The 16,456-nt window shown below is 36.1% G+C and overlaps 1 protein-coding gene across 1 annotated transcript; it reads right to left on the bottom strand.

Moving 5' to 3' along the window:
• Nucleotides 1-300: 300 nt before the first annotated feature.
• LOC136226215 (uncharacterized) lies at nt 301-15,364 on the bottom strand. Its single transcript, XM_066014565.1, has 21 exons — nt 15,150-15,364; nt 14,257-14,355; nt 13,508-13,659; nt 12,971-13,043; nt 12,716-12,838; nt 12,424-12,532; nt 11,318-11,397; nt 7,929-8,010; nt 7,384-7,523; nt 7,193-7,303; nt 6,987-7,103; nt 6,776-6,865; nt 5,822-5,875; nt 5,599-5,673; nt 5,408-5,483; nt 5,107-5,206; nt 4,916-4,985; nt 4,061-4,134; nt 2,726-2,853; nt 1,846-2,100; nt 301-913 (listed from the first exon to the last, which is right to left on the bottom strand). Exons 1-21 carry the CDS (start codon nt 15,273-15,275, stop codon nt 567-569), a joined length of 2,481 nt encoding a protein of 826 aa, XP_065870637.1. The 5' UTR covers nt 15,276-15,364; the 3' UTR covers nt 301-566.
• Nucleotides 15,365-16,456: the final 1,092 nt, after the last annotated feature.

Genomic DNA, 16,456 nt, shown 5'->3' with positions numbered 1-16,456 from the left:
ATAACTTACAAAAGAATCACAAGAAATAAATGTTAAACGAAAAATTAATCAAAAAATTCACACCCGTGGTAGCAATATTGGGTATGGGTAAGAGATCCCCACGGGATAGGGAACAATCCTCGTCCCTTTCCCACGGGGATTCTAATCAGGATTCCCCATCCCCAACGGGGACAGGAAATCCCAGCCCCGTTTGCAGCCCTAACTACAAACATCCAAAGAAACAACTAAATTTCTATTTCTTTTCTTTTAAAAAAATGGCATTACATTTCAAATGTCTACAAACCTCTACAAAAGTCCAGATTGTTCAGAAACTAATTTATATTACAGTACAGAAATACAGACATGTGAGTTTCTTTAGGGGACGAAACGAAATCAATAACGATAATTTTTGTAGCAAAAAATGATAATACAAATCAAATATATTGATAAGTTGCAGATACAACTTAAGGTGACGTGAATTTCAGGTTTTTTAATCTGAAAAACATTCACCGAAAAAGGGCAAAAAAGAAAAAAGAGAAATTTACAGACGATCTTTCCGCTCTCCTATATATCCTTGTCCCAAAGAATTAGATTCCTGAAGATGACCGGTTAATCCGTTGTGCACCCAATTTTGGAGCATTAGGTTTAGCTCCTCTACCTCTACCCGATGGCAATGGTTTAGCTTTTGTAGACGGTGCAGGAGCCGCAATTGCAGCCCACGGGTCGTCATCATCAAGTGCTGAGGCTGATTTGACATTCAAAGGTCTTGAAGTAGATTTTGGTGCAGGGGCAGCTATGGAACCCCATAAATCATCATCTTCGCCTTTTGTCGCCCTTGAGGTGGATTTTGGTGCAGGGGCAGCTATGGAACCCCATAAATCATCATCTTCACCTTTTGTCGCCTTAACTGTCGTTTTAGGTCGCAGACTTGTGGCTGAAGAAGGGGTGAAAAAAGGGCGAAATGTTGGCATGACAGGGTAATATTATAACGGAGTAGACATGCAAAAAAACAAAAATCTGTAAACTAAAAGATATGCGTATTTCTGGTTGCAAATGACGTGGGGTGGGGATGAGGACTACTCCCCCCATCCCTGTCCCCGTCTAGATGGAGAATCTCCATCCCCGTCCCCAATGGTAAAAGATTGTCCCCATGGGAATCTCCATTCCCTTTAGTCAAGTTCTAAATAACATTTTCTTCAGTATAATTTAAAATTGTCGTATGGGCACTTGGGCTATAGTTTATTATGTTTTTGAATTTTAACCAAAATAATTTTTATGTTAATATAGATTATAAAAAAAGGGTGGCCCGGTACACTACGTGTCCCTGCTTCAGCGAGGGTCCAGGCAGGGGTCCCACCACGAGGGTGTAACACACGACAACAACGTTTACCATTGCGCCTAGGCTCGCCCTCATGTTAATATAGATTATAATTAAATTATTTTATGGAATATGTAGAAATAGAATAATAATGTTATTATTAATATATATATATATATATATATATATATATATATATAAGAATCCCCGTGTGACCGAGAGGTCAAGGGTTCGAGTCTTAGGAGCGGCCTTTTATATATAAGAATCCACACGGGGAATCTTCGTGGGGACATGGTGGGGGTGGGGATCCCCATTGGGTGGGGGGGATTTTTTTTCCCATCCCCACCCCATGGAAAAAGTAAATGGGGATTCCCCGTCCCGTTAGGCAAATCTCCTACGTCCCAGTTGCAACCCTACATATGCAACCGCTAGAGCCTGGGCATTTTAGATAATGTTCATCCAAAAGACGCATGAGCACGAATCATAAATGGGACTATTCAGTAGGAAATTAAACATTTTGATTAATAGATATTGTATGGTAGCATTACCTTGTGGTTTAGACTGTGAGACTGGTTGTACGACTGGCCGTTTTTGAGCAGCTTGAATGCTTGCAAGAATCGGCTTTGGCTCTTCAAGAGGTTCAATATCATCCCACCCATCTTTGTCATTATCATTCTCTTCATGAATACCATTTTCAATTTCTCCCCAACCATCAGTTGAAGTAGGAGACACAGGCTGTGGTTGATCCGCCAAGTCCATGCTAGAATTTACACGGGTAGGTGCTATACTTGGAATATCCATTACTACAATTTAAAATAAAAGAATTAATTGATAAGCAGAAACCATTATCCTCCCTCATTTTAACTGACATTTAAATATTTCTTAAGTTTTAAGTGACATTGCTTTACTGCTGTTCTATGTTGCACGGACACTTCTCTTTAGTAGCATTTCCACGTTTCGTGTCCATGTCCTTGTCCGTTTCGAGCCCGTGTCTGCTTTCTGTTTGAAGGCTGTTTTATGAAGGTTATGTTTTAGAAATAACGTTTCCAGTGCCTGTGTCCGTATCTGTGCAACATAGCTGCTATTTATACTCTATGTTGCATATTATCTACTCCTCTAATACATTATGAAAAGTCAATCCTGCTCCTAAGCTTTCTTCAAACAATCTTTGTACATCCAAATCATAAACTTTATATGGAATCCAGTTAACCAACAAGTAGACATAACTTCTATGAAAAGCCATCATTTTCCGTAATTAGTGTTAGTTGGTTGACCCTGAATCGTTTCGGGACTAAGGCTTTGTTGTTGTTTAGTGTTAGGTGGTTATAACGAGTAAATTTCGTATGTAACTGATTCCAGGCAAAATGATATTTTCTTCTTTTTCCAACAGTCGTATGAAGTACCAAAAAAGTAAACGGAGATCCATACCTGAACTTGTATCAGATGCCATAGAAGTCAAAGATGTCATAGAAGTCAAGGATGCACTAGAATTTACAGGAGGAAGTGGAGCTTGTTCAGATGGTTTACCCTTAAGAGTCAAAGAGCTCATGGCCCAGCTGCAAAATACAAGTGTGAAGAGTTTAAGCAAAACATCATGGTCAGAAGACGTGAAAAAAAGAGAAGAGAACGAATTTCAACTATGTGGCTCTTAAAAAAATGCACTACAAGATGGAGCCATGCATCAAACTAACTCTAAGCACCGACTAATTGGAAAAGGAATACATATAACCACTGGACGCCATTAATCAGTCAAATGCATCTTGAAAGATACAAAGATACATCCCATGTGAAAAACTACAAGTTAAAATTGACATGTTCATAAGCCAAAAGAAAAACAGGATTCAAATTCTTTAGAACTTAAAACACTGTTACAGTTAAGCCGGCTGGTAGGACATAATGCAATGCACTATAAGCGACTGCATAACATAAAATGCAAGTTTTATTTCATTCAAAACATGTTCGTTGCAAAATTAAAATTACATATAACCACTGGACGCCATTAATCAGTCAAATGCATCTTGGAAGATACATCCCATGTGAAAAGCTACAAGTTAAACTTGACATGTTCATAAGCCAAAAGAAAAACAGAATTAAATTCTTTAGAACTTAAAACACTGTTACAGTTAAGCCGGCTGGTAGGACATAATGCAATGCACTATAAGCGACTGCATAACATAAAATGCAAGTTTTATTTCATTCAAAACATGTTCGTTGCAAAATTAAAATTACATATAACCACTGGACGCCATTAATCAGTCAAATGCATCTTGGAAGATACATCCCATGTGAAAAGCTACAAGTTAAACTTGACATGTTCATAAGCCAAAAGAAAAACAGGACTCAAATTCTTTAGAATGTAATGCTGTTACAGTTAAGCCGGCTGGTAGGACATAATGCAATGCACTATCAACTGCATAACATAAAATGCAAGTTTTATTTCATTTGAAACATGTTCGTTGCAAAATTAAAATCATATGGATGGTAAAGTAATAATGATTTTTGTTCCTTTCAGTTAATAAATGGCGGAAGAGGTGGGTTGACAACAGTGTTCGACTTGATAGTGAAAAGACAACACTGCTCAGAAAGGCAGGGAAAGGTTAAAAAAAATATATTGGAAATACAAGATATCGACTATAAAAATTAAAATTAAAACCTATAGTAAAAAGGCGATCTACAGAGTGTCTAAAACATTGAACCAGGACCAGCATAAAGTGATTGCAATTTAACATTATCCAATATGATAAATCACAAAAATAAACTCACCCCAATAAACTAGCATTTCCTGGTATAGATGAAATTCCCATAGTTGCAGCTACGGTAGAATCTCCAGAAGTTGTCTGTGGATAATCAAAGAGGGGAAAATCAATATAATTAGAGACTATAATTGCAAGTACACAAAACTTCAACAAACCTGAACCACTTCACAGTTTGAAATATCACCAGGAAATCATTCAATGTTGAAACAGGAGAGAAGAAAATGCAGCAGAATGAGGCGATGGAAACCAACAACTTACGTGGTTTCATATTATAAGCAAGTCTAAGATCCTTGAACTTCATAACCAACACTATTAACAGCTAGGTTTGACATTGGTTTACTGTTTAATATGAGGTCATTACTAAGGTATACACAGATTTTATACATAATCTAAAACATCTAACGAATAGCTTCAAGCTGTCATCTTAATATCCATAAGGGAACTTTTGGACAAGCAATCCTCAACATCTAACAGTAAGCAAATATGTAATGCAGCAACAAGTACAAGGCTGACAACCTAACAAAAAAGAAAAAACTCAGACTCATTTCGCATCCTAAAATTCTGGTCATGCAGGTGTGCGCTAGAGTCCCCGCATATGTCAGCCGCATCAAAATAGGTGCTAAAGAGGCATTAACGTTTCCTGGCAGGCCATGGTAAAATAGAATGGGAATATGCTAAAACCAGCAGATTCTTTAACCAGGCATAGCATGTGGATTAATTAGTGAGAATCAGAAAACACACTTGGTGGAAGGCATAAATTCCGCAGTACTTAATTTGCACTGTTCATATTCCTCATGCATGCGCATATGATAAACAAACAAAACCACTAGAAATAAGGAACAACAAGAATTCAAAATCACACCTTTTCATAATATTGCTTGACTATTTGCAAGAACTGCTCAACAGCTTGAAACGCTTTTGATCGAACATCACTGCTCAAAGAAAAGAATTGCAATCCCATTCCATTTAAGTTCAGGCTATAAAACTAACATGTAAGGACCCTCTATTATTAACAAGGGAAAGAAAGTGTAAACCATCCTCATGAAAGCTGACCTGTCAGTGTCAACTGTAAGTACGACAACACTGGGCAGAATTCTGGTTGCAATCTCATTGACGTCATAATAAGAACTAGTTGCACACAAAGCCATTATTCCTGCAATGTAGGTCATTAATATACGTTAAATCTTAAGATCTGAGAATGGCATTACAACAATGAAGTAACAGATATAAGTTTAATTTAAGGATAACTCAATTCTTACAATAATAGAACAGCAAACAAGGCTTGAAGTATACCAATTTCTTTCGCAATAATAAATATCTAATCACTAATAAACAACACATATAAATTTTATACCTGCTCCTCTGGCAGGAGAAAAAGTATCGCGCAATGCACGGACTGTAAAAGCATTAATTAATACTCGCTTCCTTGTCTGCATTGTAGTCCAAGCATTAAAAAAAAACAGAGGGAGAGGAAAACAGGAAACCTGTTTATGATGTAACTTGAGGGTATCACAAAATAAATCAAGAAAATTTGCTCAAGCTTACCCCATCATTTAAGTGGCTTGCAATATTTCCCAGTAATATGGTGGTGTTTGTTCTAATTGCAGGTTCTTCATCAACCTGATAGGGGAGAAAATAAAAAGATGAAACAAAATCATTTCCACTTTCAGATGAATGACTATCACTAAAAGAGATGAATCAAGATCAACAATAATATAAATGAAATTTCAACAGATCCTACTTCATCAACATAAGAATGATTTTATACCTGCAACTTTGAAAGATGCTTCAATAAGGAGCTTGAAATGGTACGATGAGAAAGCTGTAATGCCAGGTCAAATGCAAGAAACATTAAGATGGAGGAGACAACCACATAAACATCATAATATATAGAAATAATGAGTATCCATAGACTAAAAGTCCAAAACATGATACAAAGAAGCTTGAATTGAAGCTCACAACAGCCGTATATCAGCAAAATATCAAACATTACATCTAATTAGCCCAGCACAAGGCTTATCTTCTGAGTCACCCAGAAACAATTATAAGAGTCCTCTTATCATTATTGCTCCATCATGCCCCTACACTTCATTACACCACACATCCCAATTGAACATTCTCTTCTCCACTTAGTTTCCTTTCCTTTATTCTTCCTACACCAAGGTTTATCTCATTGGAAGTAAAATCACCCACATGCCATTATATTTCTGCCTATCTCGGTGACATTATTACGATGTGCAAGTCTACAGTATGCTTCCAGCACTTTTTCTAACGTAAATCCTACATACACTTATGTGTTGCTCCTTATCATATCTAATTTTCAACTCATTCCTTTCTACACAACCTGATAGAGCATGCAGACATGTTATCATCTTCCAAACTTTGTCCTCTACAGGAAGTTCAAAAGCGTTTTTCTTCATCATGAGAAATTATACTCGCATCATAGAACCTCAGTATTAAGTTATGAAGCTTCCAGATGCAAAGTAAAATATGTTCTTGAAACCAACATATTGCTCAAAGACAGAGTTATAAGTCAAGGCTTCAAAACCAGTAGGTACAAGCAACAGAATAGAATGAATGATCATATCACACTATTCATCAATAGAACAAGAATTATAGCAGCACTTGAGAGTTAAAATAATAAAATAAGCAGAATATAATCAATACCATAGTCAAACATCCAAAGAAGAAAAAATTCTCACTGCACAAGTATCAAAAGTACCTTGGGTGCCAAAGTAAGCATTGATTTGAGGGTCAATTCGCGGAGGAAAGCAGATGCATCAGAAAACCCAGTAGCAATATGTGGGTAAACCTATATACAGTAATGCTACTTAATATTTGTGTACATTATATATATCAAACAAAAGTAACTAATATGCTTAAACTTTGAAGGAGATGCTGAAGTTGTTGTCATGAACTTAAAAAGAGCTTACTTGCTCATCAACAATTTGTGCAGATAATGACTCTCCATATTGATCAATATGCTGCAGGAGACTAATTCGAATGGCACGGTCATTTGAGGCAAAAAGTTTCACAACAGTTGGCAGTACCTATATAGAGAAAGCAACTTACCTCAGTCAAAAGAAAGAAAGAGGCTGATTAAGATAACATACATTCTTAAAAATAGAAGGGCCATGACCTTGACAGTAAAATCTTCAGCTGTAAGCCAGGATCCCAATTTCAGTAATGCAGACAAAGCAGGGGCAGCAGCAGAACCAAATTCAAGTGCAGAAGCTAATAAAGGAAGGAGCTGTAAAATTGAGGGGAAAAAAATGACAAATGGGAAGGAGAAGAGCATGAAGAGAATAATTAGTAAATGAATTTTCACACCTTTTTCAGCACGATTTGACGAGGGAGCTGCTCTGCTAAGTTTGGAAGTTTCCGGAAGAAGGTATCCTTCTCAACACTATCTTTTAACGTAAGAATTTCCATGAAATGTATAGTGTCCACCAACTTATTTTGAAAGTATTCTGCCAATAAATTAGTTGCAAGCTTAATTAACAAAGGAAAGAAAGGTGCAATAATAAAACTTACAGAAATCAAAGAACAAATGGTAAAAAACAGCAAAAGAAAGTCATATAACACAAGAGAAAATAAAATTTGTTTCCCTGTCCATTGCTTCCTTAAGTGATTGAACTTTTGGTTCAATAAAATTCTGTGAAAAGATCTTCCAAACTTATCTTCACTCAAGAAAGAACAGCATCTGACCATAAATAATTGTTTATCCTTTATTGTTTGAAAGCAAGATGGCCCAACACTTATTTACAACAAGAATTACAATAAACCATAAAATGGAGAAAGAGACTTGATCTCGTACTAGCCCCCCTTAGGTGTATGACATTCATACAAAGACAAATAAAGAAACAAGAGCTCACCACCATTTTCTATAAGTTTTGCTGTATTCATCCTGCGAGATGGCATAGAGCTAAGTAGCCGCTGGTAATCTTGAAGCAATGACTATAAGAAAAAAAAAATACAGAGAGTCAGAGATACAAATGGAAATCAGCACTCAGGCGAAAATTCAATCAAATTACAACATTACAGAAAAATGCATACACAAAAAAAGGGAGAAGTACAAAAATAAACCCAGTTGTATCCACCACTTTCAAACACAGTCCCGTGTTCCAAAACTTGACAAACAGGTACCTTGAGCTTACAACCGTTAGCAATTAGAAACAAAAATAATCACACCGTTAAATAGCGATGACGTGGCACTTTGACAAAAAAATATGAGGGCCATTTTTGTCTTTTGTATTTATTTTATTTTTAGCATTCTAATATCCTGAATGGTTGACGACATTCTTCAACAAAATTTGGAGAAACAATAAGGTGCCATCAGAATGGAGGAAAAGTATCCTAATCCCTTTGTATAAGAACACAGGCAATGTCCAGGATTGTGCCAACTATCGAGGAATCAAATTAATGAGTCACACTATGAAACTTTGGGAGCAAGTGATCGAACAAAGGCTAAGGAGGACGGTGAAGATCTCGGAAAATCAGTTTGGCTTTATGCCGGGAAGATCAACTATGGAAGCCATCCATCTAATGAGACAATTAATGGAGCACTATCGAAATAAGAAGAAAGAGTTGCATATGGTTTTCATTGACTTGGAGAAGGCATATGATAAGGTACCAAGGGAAGTACTTTGGTGGGCCTTAATAAGGAAAGGCATTTCGCGGAAATATATTGACATCATAAAGGACATGTATGAGGGAGCATGCACGAATGTACGTACCAGTGTTGGGAAGACTGAAGAGTTCCCTATTACGATTGGAGTGCATCAAGGTTCTGCACTAAGCCCATTTCTTTTTGCCGTCGTTATGGATGAACTAACGAGTTCACTTCAAGATGGTATACCATGGTGCATGTTGTTTGCAGATGATATTGTGTTGGTTGATGAGACGAAAGAAGGCGTGGAGAGGAAGTTGGAACTACGGAGACAAACTTTAGAATCTAGAGGCTTTAAGTTGAGCCGAAGTAAGACGGAATATTTGGAGTGTAAGTTTAGCAGCGATAAGAGTAGGGAGAGACAATCACCCTAGATGGGAGAGATGTTCAGGCATCGGATTGCTTTCGGTATTTAGGATCTATTATCCAAACGGATGGAGAAGTAGATGGAGATGTTGCTCATAGGATTAATTCTGGATGGGCGAAGTGGAAGAGTGCTACGGGTTTCCTTTGTGACCCCGGCATGCCTAATAGATTGAAGGGAAAATTCTACCGCACGGCAATCAGACCAACATTGTTATATGGTACGGAGTGTTGGGTAGTGAAACACTGTCACAGATGTCGGTGGCGAAGATGCGTATGTTGAGATGGATGTGTGGTCATACGAGAAAGGATCGGGTGAGTAATGAAATAATTAGGACAAAAGTAGGGGTTACATCTATTGAGAATAAAATGAGGGAAAACCGACTAAGGTAGTTTGGCCATGTAAGACGAAGAGCGCTTGATGCGCCGGTGGCAAAGGGATGTAGTGGTGAGGGGTAGGGGAAGACCTAAGCAAACTTGGAGGAGGGTGATCGAGAGTGATATGAGTTTATTGGGGATTGAGGAAAATATGGTAGTGGATAGGACAGAGTGGAGGGAGAGAATTTGTGTCGCTGACACTGACTTGATTTCACGGTTTTATATGATGGTTCATGTTAGCCGATCCCGAATCATTTCGGGACTAAGGCTTTGTTGTTGTTGTTGTTGTTGTTGTTCTAATATCTACCCTCAACTTGTCATTCTCTCCCTCCTTTTAATCCCATCCCTCCATTTATTATTTTCTTCTCGTACCATTACCATTCACTCTCTCTCTCTTGATTCTCCATCTAATCTGTGCAATATACTCTCTCTTCACCCTCATCTCTGAAATTTATTTTCTCGCTCTCAAACCAGTAGCATCAGCCACGAAGAGAAATTATTGAACATGAACTTGAGGTCAAAACTTACAACAATGCAAATAAGGAAAAGAGAAATTATAGAATTTAAATATAACAAATTCAGGTATAGTTTTTGACTGTCCTTACTTGAGGATAATTTGCTTTAAATTAGATACAAATTTTTTATTTTCCAGTATTGAATTTAAGGAGTTGTATCACTGCCTGTAAGGGGGAGAAAGAGCCGAGAGATGTGTCGCTGCTGCTCGCGAAACCTTTGCTTCAGGTAGGACTCAAATCTCCATAATGGAGACGAACAGAGACTGAGCTTTGCTTATCGAGCTCTAGCTCAATCTAAAAGAGCCTCGATCTCGATGTGGCAGCCACGAAGATCATCTAGCAGATGCATAGTCGTTGATGTAAGAACGTTGATGACCGTAGCACATCGTGGAAAATGGAAATGGGGCTTTGGGATAGAGACACAGGGAGGAGATTTGCCTATCTGAGATCAAAACTTGGCTTCTAGTTTTTTTTCAGTGAAATTAAAACAAGATGGAGATGATTAAAATGTTTCAGTAGTTTGGGTTGGGGTTAGATCATTAAGCGGCTTCTTTGATTATGCTCGAAAAAGCATCATCACTTGGAACAAAAATCTCCACTCCGTCGCTTGAATCATTGAGCTGTGATGTGAGAAGAAATGGAGATCCTCCAATAAATAGTTAAATTCGAAACTTTATTCAAACATTTCACTTGATGACCAATTTTATCTTATTCATCTATATTTTGATAGTTAGGCTGGAATAAAGTAACATAGTTGGATCAATTCCGTTTTCAATGTCACAATTGAATGATTCTGTTCAATAGAAACTGGAATTTACTGGAAGTTTTGGCGTTGATTAGTGAGGTGAGGGGAGAGAGAGTGTGAAGAGGATGAGGGTGAGGGTGAGGTGTAAAAGGAAGATTGGTTATGAGGAAAAATAAAAAAGAAACCCAAAACAAGATAATGAAAAGACAAAAATAAATCCTAAACAAGATAATGAAGAGACAAATAAACCCCTATGACCATTTGACTAATATTGCCACATCATCGTCTTCTGATGACGTTAGTATTTTAGACTGTTTTTGCTAATGGTTGTAAGCTCAAGTTACCTGTTTGTGAAGTTTTGAAACACGGGACTATGTTTGAAAATGGTCAAAACCACAAGGTTTATTTTTGTACTTTTCTGAAAAAAATAAAATACAATGCATTGACATTATTGTTTCAAATAGAATTAAAATATTCTAAAGTTTGATGAAGAAATTGAAAAAAAAAGGAGGGGGGATGAAGAAAAGAAGACAGGGGACTCATATCAAAAGTTAATAACTACGAGTAAACTCATCTCTAACATAGAAGACAAACCTTTGGAATGGAACCGGTGTTGCGCAGCTCTTCTGTTTTCCCCAGCTTGATACCAGAGAAAAGTTCATAAATAAGACAGCCTACCGAATAAAAACCCAAAAGGGAAGAAAAGTTAGATCCTGCTTTACTAGCAATGAGAAAATGCAGTGAAATAATAGTTGTTCAAAAAAAACATGCATAAGGATGACAAAGAGAGGTGTAATAGTTAACCAGAAATTTAATTATGCAATGTTAATGAAGGACATAGAACATCAAAACAAAATACATAGCATATGAACATAATGAAGTGATAAAAAGAAAACAACAACAACAACAAAGCCTTAGTCCCGAAATGATTCGGGTAGTGATAAAAAAAAAAAAGAAAAAAAAAATCTAAGTAGCATGTTGAACATTGGGAAATTGTGAGCTACAGCAATGTGGCATAAAATTGGAAGACAGTAGAATAAAGTGGGCCAGAAATAAGTTAGATAAACTATATGTGCTGGAAATGAGCAATCATGGAAATTTTTACTAGGGTTACCCCAGGATGTTTTAAGTTGTTTGAATATATTTCAGAAGTTCATTGGTATTATAGAGGATCCAAAAAATCGACGACTATTCAAACTCAATTTTATTTAACTTCATAGGGATATTATGAGGTGGAATGGCATTTGGTGACCACAAGCGCAACTGTCAAGAATGTTATCCTATATAATCAAATGATATTAAGCAACAAGAAAGTTTCCCAAATCGATCATATGTTTCACCAAGGAATATATCAATAGAACAAACAATTTATCATTGACAGAAACATTTCCGTGCAGCATTTGCAGAGATAACAGTTGCCAATGATGTTATAATTTATACTCGCACAAAAACTCTATAGAAGGGGGAAAATTTAGGGAAACGTTATTATATTCGCACAATTATCTTTGTTCAAAAACATGTGAGAATGTAGCCATTTAAATTCATGAACCAAGTTCAAAACATTAAACATCCAGTACCAAAGTCATAAGCAGGTGGGTTTTGTTTTGGTACCAAAGTCATAAGCATAACATTCCGAAAACAAGTTAATCTACCACCCTCTACAACAAAACAAGAAAAAGAAAGTATTATAAAGGACTCACCCAAACCCCAAGAATCAATAGCCCAAGGCGGAGACTTTCTGATTGCAATCCAGTCAGACTTGACTATCTCCATAGGTTTGTATTGTGTTCCAATTAGCCATTCATATTGCTAATGGGTAATGGGAAAACTAAATATAATGAATACATTTGCAATAAAATCCAATTCTAAGTAGTACTAGTACCAGTGTTGAAATTTGAAAAGATTACAACAGATTATTCTTTATTGAACAGAATACGATTCTTGTATGATATAATTTTTTTTGTATCGGACCATCAGTCCCATATATATTACCAGCATAGGTCCAGTTGCATTTTCATTATTCCCATCGAATTCAGATAGAACATCAAAAGCATGCAGCTTCCAATCTAGACTTGGTGTTACAACAACACTTGCCAAGCAAACATTACCATGAACCTGCAACCAAAGCATGCCAGAAGTGATGAAAACAAAGAAGATAAAATGAATAAAGAAAAAAAAAAGAAGGAAAGAGAGAAAGGTAAATACACGTATTCACATTTGATCAATCAAGAAGTTGAGAGTACTAACAAGTTTACAATCATTATTCAAAAAGCTCACAGCTTTAGCTATCTGATTCAGCCCCCAAGCATAATACTCATCCCTGCCAGAAAATAATTGCAACAAGCAAAACAAATTATGTAATTCCATCAATTCATAAGCAATTGATGAGTGGAAAGGTTTCAAATACCCAATGATGGAAAACAATTCAAACTGACAGTTAAGTAGAGAATGTAATGGATGTTTCTTCAACAATAGCATGGACTGTACATTTTGAATCATTCACATAGAGAAAAAACATCATTAGATGATCATAATAAAAGAATCTAAGAATGCATATATTGGAGCATGTTGTTTAAGTCTATTAAACAAAAACAAGATGCTGGAATCATGTCAATACTCTAATTCTGAAACTTGGTAAGAAATGCCCAATTAACGGAGATTTTTAGCTGGATAGGCTTAAATTATTAATCTAAGGATTAACAGAATGTAATTCTAATCATGGGATGGGAGACATAATTTTTTCTGAAGAATTTGTCATGCAAAAAAGCCAAATGCATGGTGTACCTCTGTGTGCCTTCTAAGCCAAGCTCCTTGATCTTCTCATCCAATGGCATAACAGGCTCCGTCACCATATATATAGTGGTCTTTGAGGTAGAACCATCAAAACTTTCAACCTCAGTACTATGTAAAAATGATAAAATATTTGGATGCCTAACCTGAAAGAAACAAAAGCAGCTTTTATTATATGTAGCCTAATTCGAAAAAGTAGAAAGATTGGCCAACTCTAAAGCTAGCACACTCAAAAAGAGTAATACTCATTATTGAAAATTCCAACAGGTTCGGGGTACCACCCCTGGTACCCTCCCTTTTTTATTTTTATTTTTTTATCTTTGACTTCAATAAATCCTAGAAAGCTAATATTCTTCTTTGTCTTCCAGATCTCTCTCAAACATAATATAAGTGAAACACACTTCGACTTTAAATCATGCTGACGATATCAGGTAAGGTCCGTAAGGAATAAGAATCTGATTGTCAGTTGAATTAAAGATACAAAAAGAACCTTGAGAGAAAAATTAGGCTGTTATAAATAAACATATCCAAATGATTAGGAGGGCAAAACTTTCAGTGTGCCATGTAAATTGGCATATACACTATGAAAAGGAAGAATTGCCTCATTTGAAATTTTAAATCAGTAACACCTAAATAGAATCAATCATCCAAATAAAAAATAACAATAACAAAGCACCTAAAAAAGTTAAAAGTAACACAATAAGAATAAAGTCTCATTTCTACCAAACGCCACAAAAACTTACGGTACGAAGACGCTTGACACCATTCCGTCCAGCTGCTAGATGTCCATCCTGAGCGTTACTTCCAGAAAGCGCAAATATTGAGACTGGAGATCCATCATCCTGAAAGTTAAATCACATATCAAATTTTGACAAACAGAACTGAAAGAAAAACACCAACATAGCACTTCAATAGCCCATTATTTCGAAAATCTTATCTCAAGTTAAACCCTCTAATAAGTGACTATTTGTTAGGCCAGGCAGGACAACACCACAAACTCCAACTTGATCACATATTTGTGTTACCCCAGTAGAAAAACAACAGGATATCAGTTGATTAATATATTAATAATTCTGCTTGATTGATATAGTAATTAATAATACTAACCACAACTGGAAGAACCGAGATAAGTGAGCCATTTGATGCCCAAAAAGAAGAATAAACAATAATAAACTCCCCTACCACAAGTTTCAAATGAAAGCTGACAGCAAAGTAAGGGAAGCAAAGTTCTTGTAAGAATTTAGAAAGCACGTTCCAGTATGGACATGGATGGTTGAAACAGTTTAAGCATCTTTATACAGAAAAAGATAAAATGACACTCATGCTCAATTAATACTTGCTCGCTAACCACTTGTTAACTACAAACCCACAGAGTAGAGCTTTCTACTAGTTTTACTAATTCTATGATTCAACTCAGACTCGCTTGAACCTACTGCGCTCTACAAATCGAGAAAAACAAAATCCAGAGTAGAAGCTGATTTTGAATCGCAGAACAAAGAAGAACAATCACGCAATTGAATCTTGATAGACAATGTTCATAACACAAATTCTTTCAAGAAGTAATCCATTCGAGGGAAAGAACATATGAATGAGTAGAATTGAAAAGGAGAAATGGAGAAATGTGAAGGTAAAGTACCTTAGAGGTGCCACGATGGTGAGTCCAAGAGCCCCAAGCGGAGGGGTAAGGGTCGCCGATGTTGTAAGGGAGATCCTTGAGTCCCGTTCCAGATCCGGCCACCACTCCCTTCAGGAATTTGAACATCTTCTTCTTCTATGGTAATGATCAAAGAGGGAAATTGGAATAGAAGCTTGGTAGAAGCGATTCGATCTGAAAGAGAGAACCAGAGACTGTTTGGAATTTGATTCAATGCTCAGATTAACAGACTGTTAATTGCAGGCCGTCTTTTGGGCCACTTTGGGCCTATGGTCTATTATTCGGCCCACATTACAATTTCAAGAAAACAAAGAAAATGCTCTATTAATATTTGTTGCATTTTTATTATTAATATATTTTATCACTATTTTTAATTTATCCAATTATGTTATATTAACATAATTTTCATACATATACAAAATTGATGGAAGTGTGACGATAAATTCATGTAATGCACGGGTCAAAAGCTAGTATATACTTACGTGAAACATATAAATTATATAACACAATAGTGGGGTTTTTTATCGCTTCGTGTGAGAGTGTATTTGTCTCTCCCCTATGAGAGTGTTTTTGTTTTAAATTTTGTGTATTTTTTCTGATAATTGTTTCACTCATTTTCATCATTTTCCTTTTCTTCCTCGTGGATTTCAGATATTATTTTGCAGATGAATTTGTTCATAATTTTATTTCATTGATTTTTAATTTTCTTTAATTTTTAAAGATTCAGAGAGATAAGAAATTATTTTAAAAAGAGAAGAATAAAAAACGAAAAAAAAGAACGAAAAGATTAGAGATGAAAATGAAAGACTAAATTGTATTTACTATTTAAGTGAGTCCCACTTTAACTTAAAGACTTGGTCTAACAACGCGACATCAACATTTAATAGTTATCTGGTTATAGCAGACCATAAGTACTATATTGTCTGGTTATTTTAGGTTCATGTATTTTATTGTGCAAAACTGAAGTATAGGTACCGAAGTGCTAAAGAAGGTAAAGTTTAGGCACCATGATTGTAAATTACCATATTTTTAAGGGTTAATATACATATTTGCCTATATATTATCACAGAAAAGCAGATATGCCCTTATATCAAATAAACCCACAAAATTATCCCTCAATTTTTCACAAACCTGCAATTATACTCTAATCTAACTGACCTGCTTGTTTGGCACAAACATTTTTTACACGTTCTCTCTCTAAAACTCTCTCTCTTTCACACACACACTCTCTCTCTCTAAACCTCTTACATGTTATCTCTCTAGACCTCTTTCTGGTAATTCATTAGCAT

The sequence above is a fragment of the Euphorbia lathyris genome, chromosome 4 (genome assembly GCF_963576675.1).
Source record: "Euphorbia lathyris chromosome 4, ddEupLath1.1, whole genome shotgun sequence".
In the NCBI taxonomy this organism is placed as follows: domain Eukaryota; kingdom Viridiplantae; phylum Streptophyta; class Magnoliopsida; order Malpighiales; family Euphorbiaceae; genus Euphorbia; species Euphorbia lathyris.
Note: the sequence above shows the minus strand (reverse complement) of the source record. Positions and strands in the feature narration are given on the sequence as shown.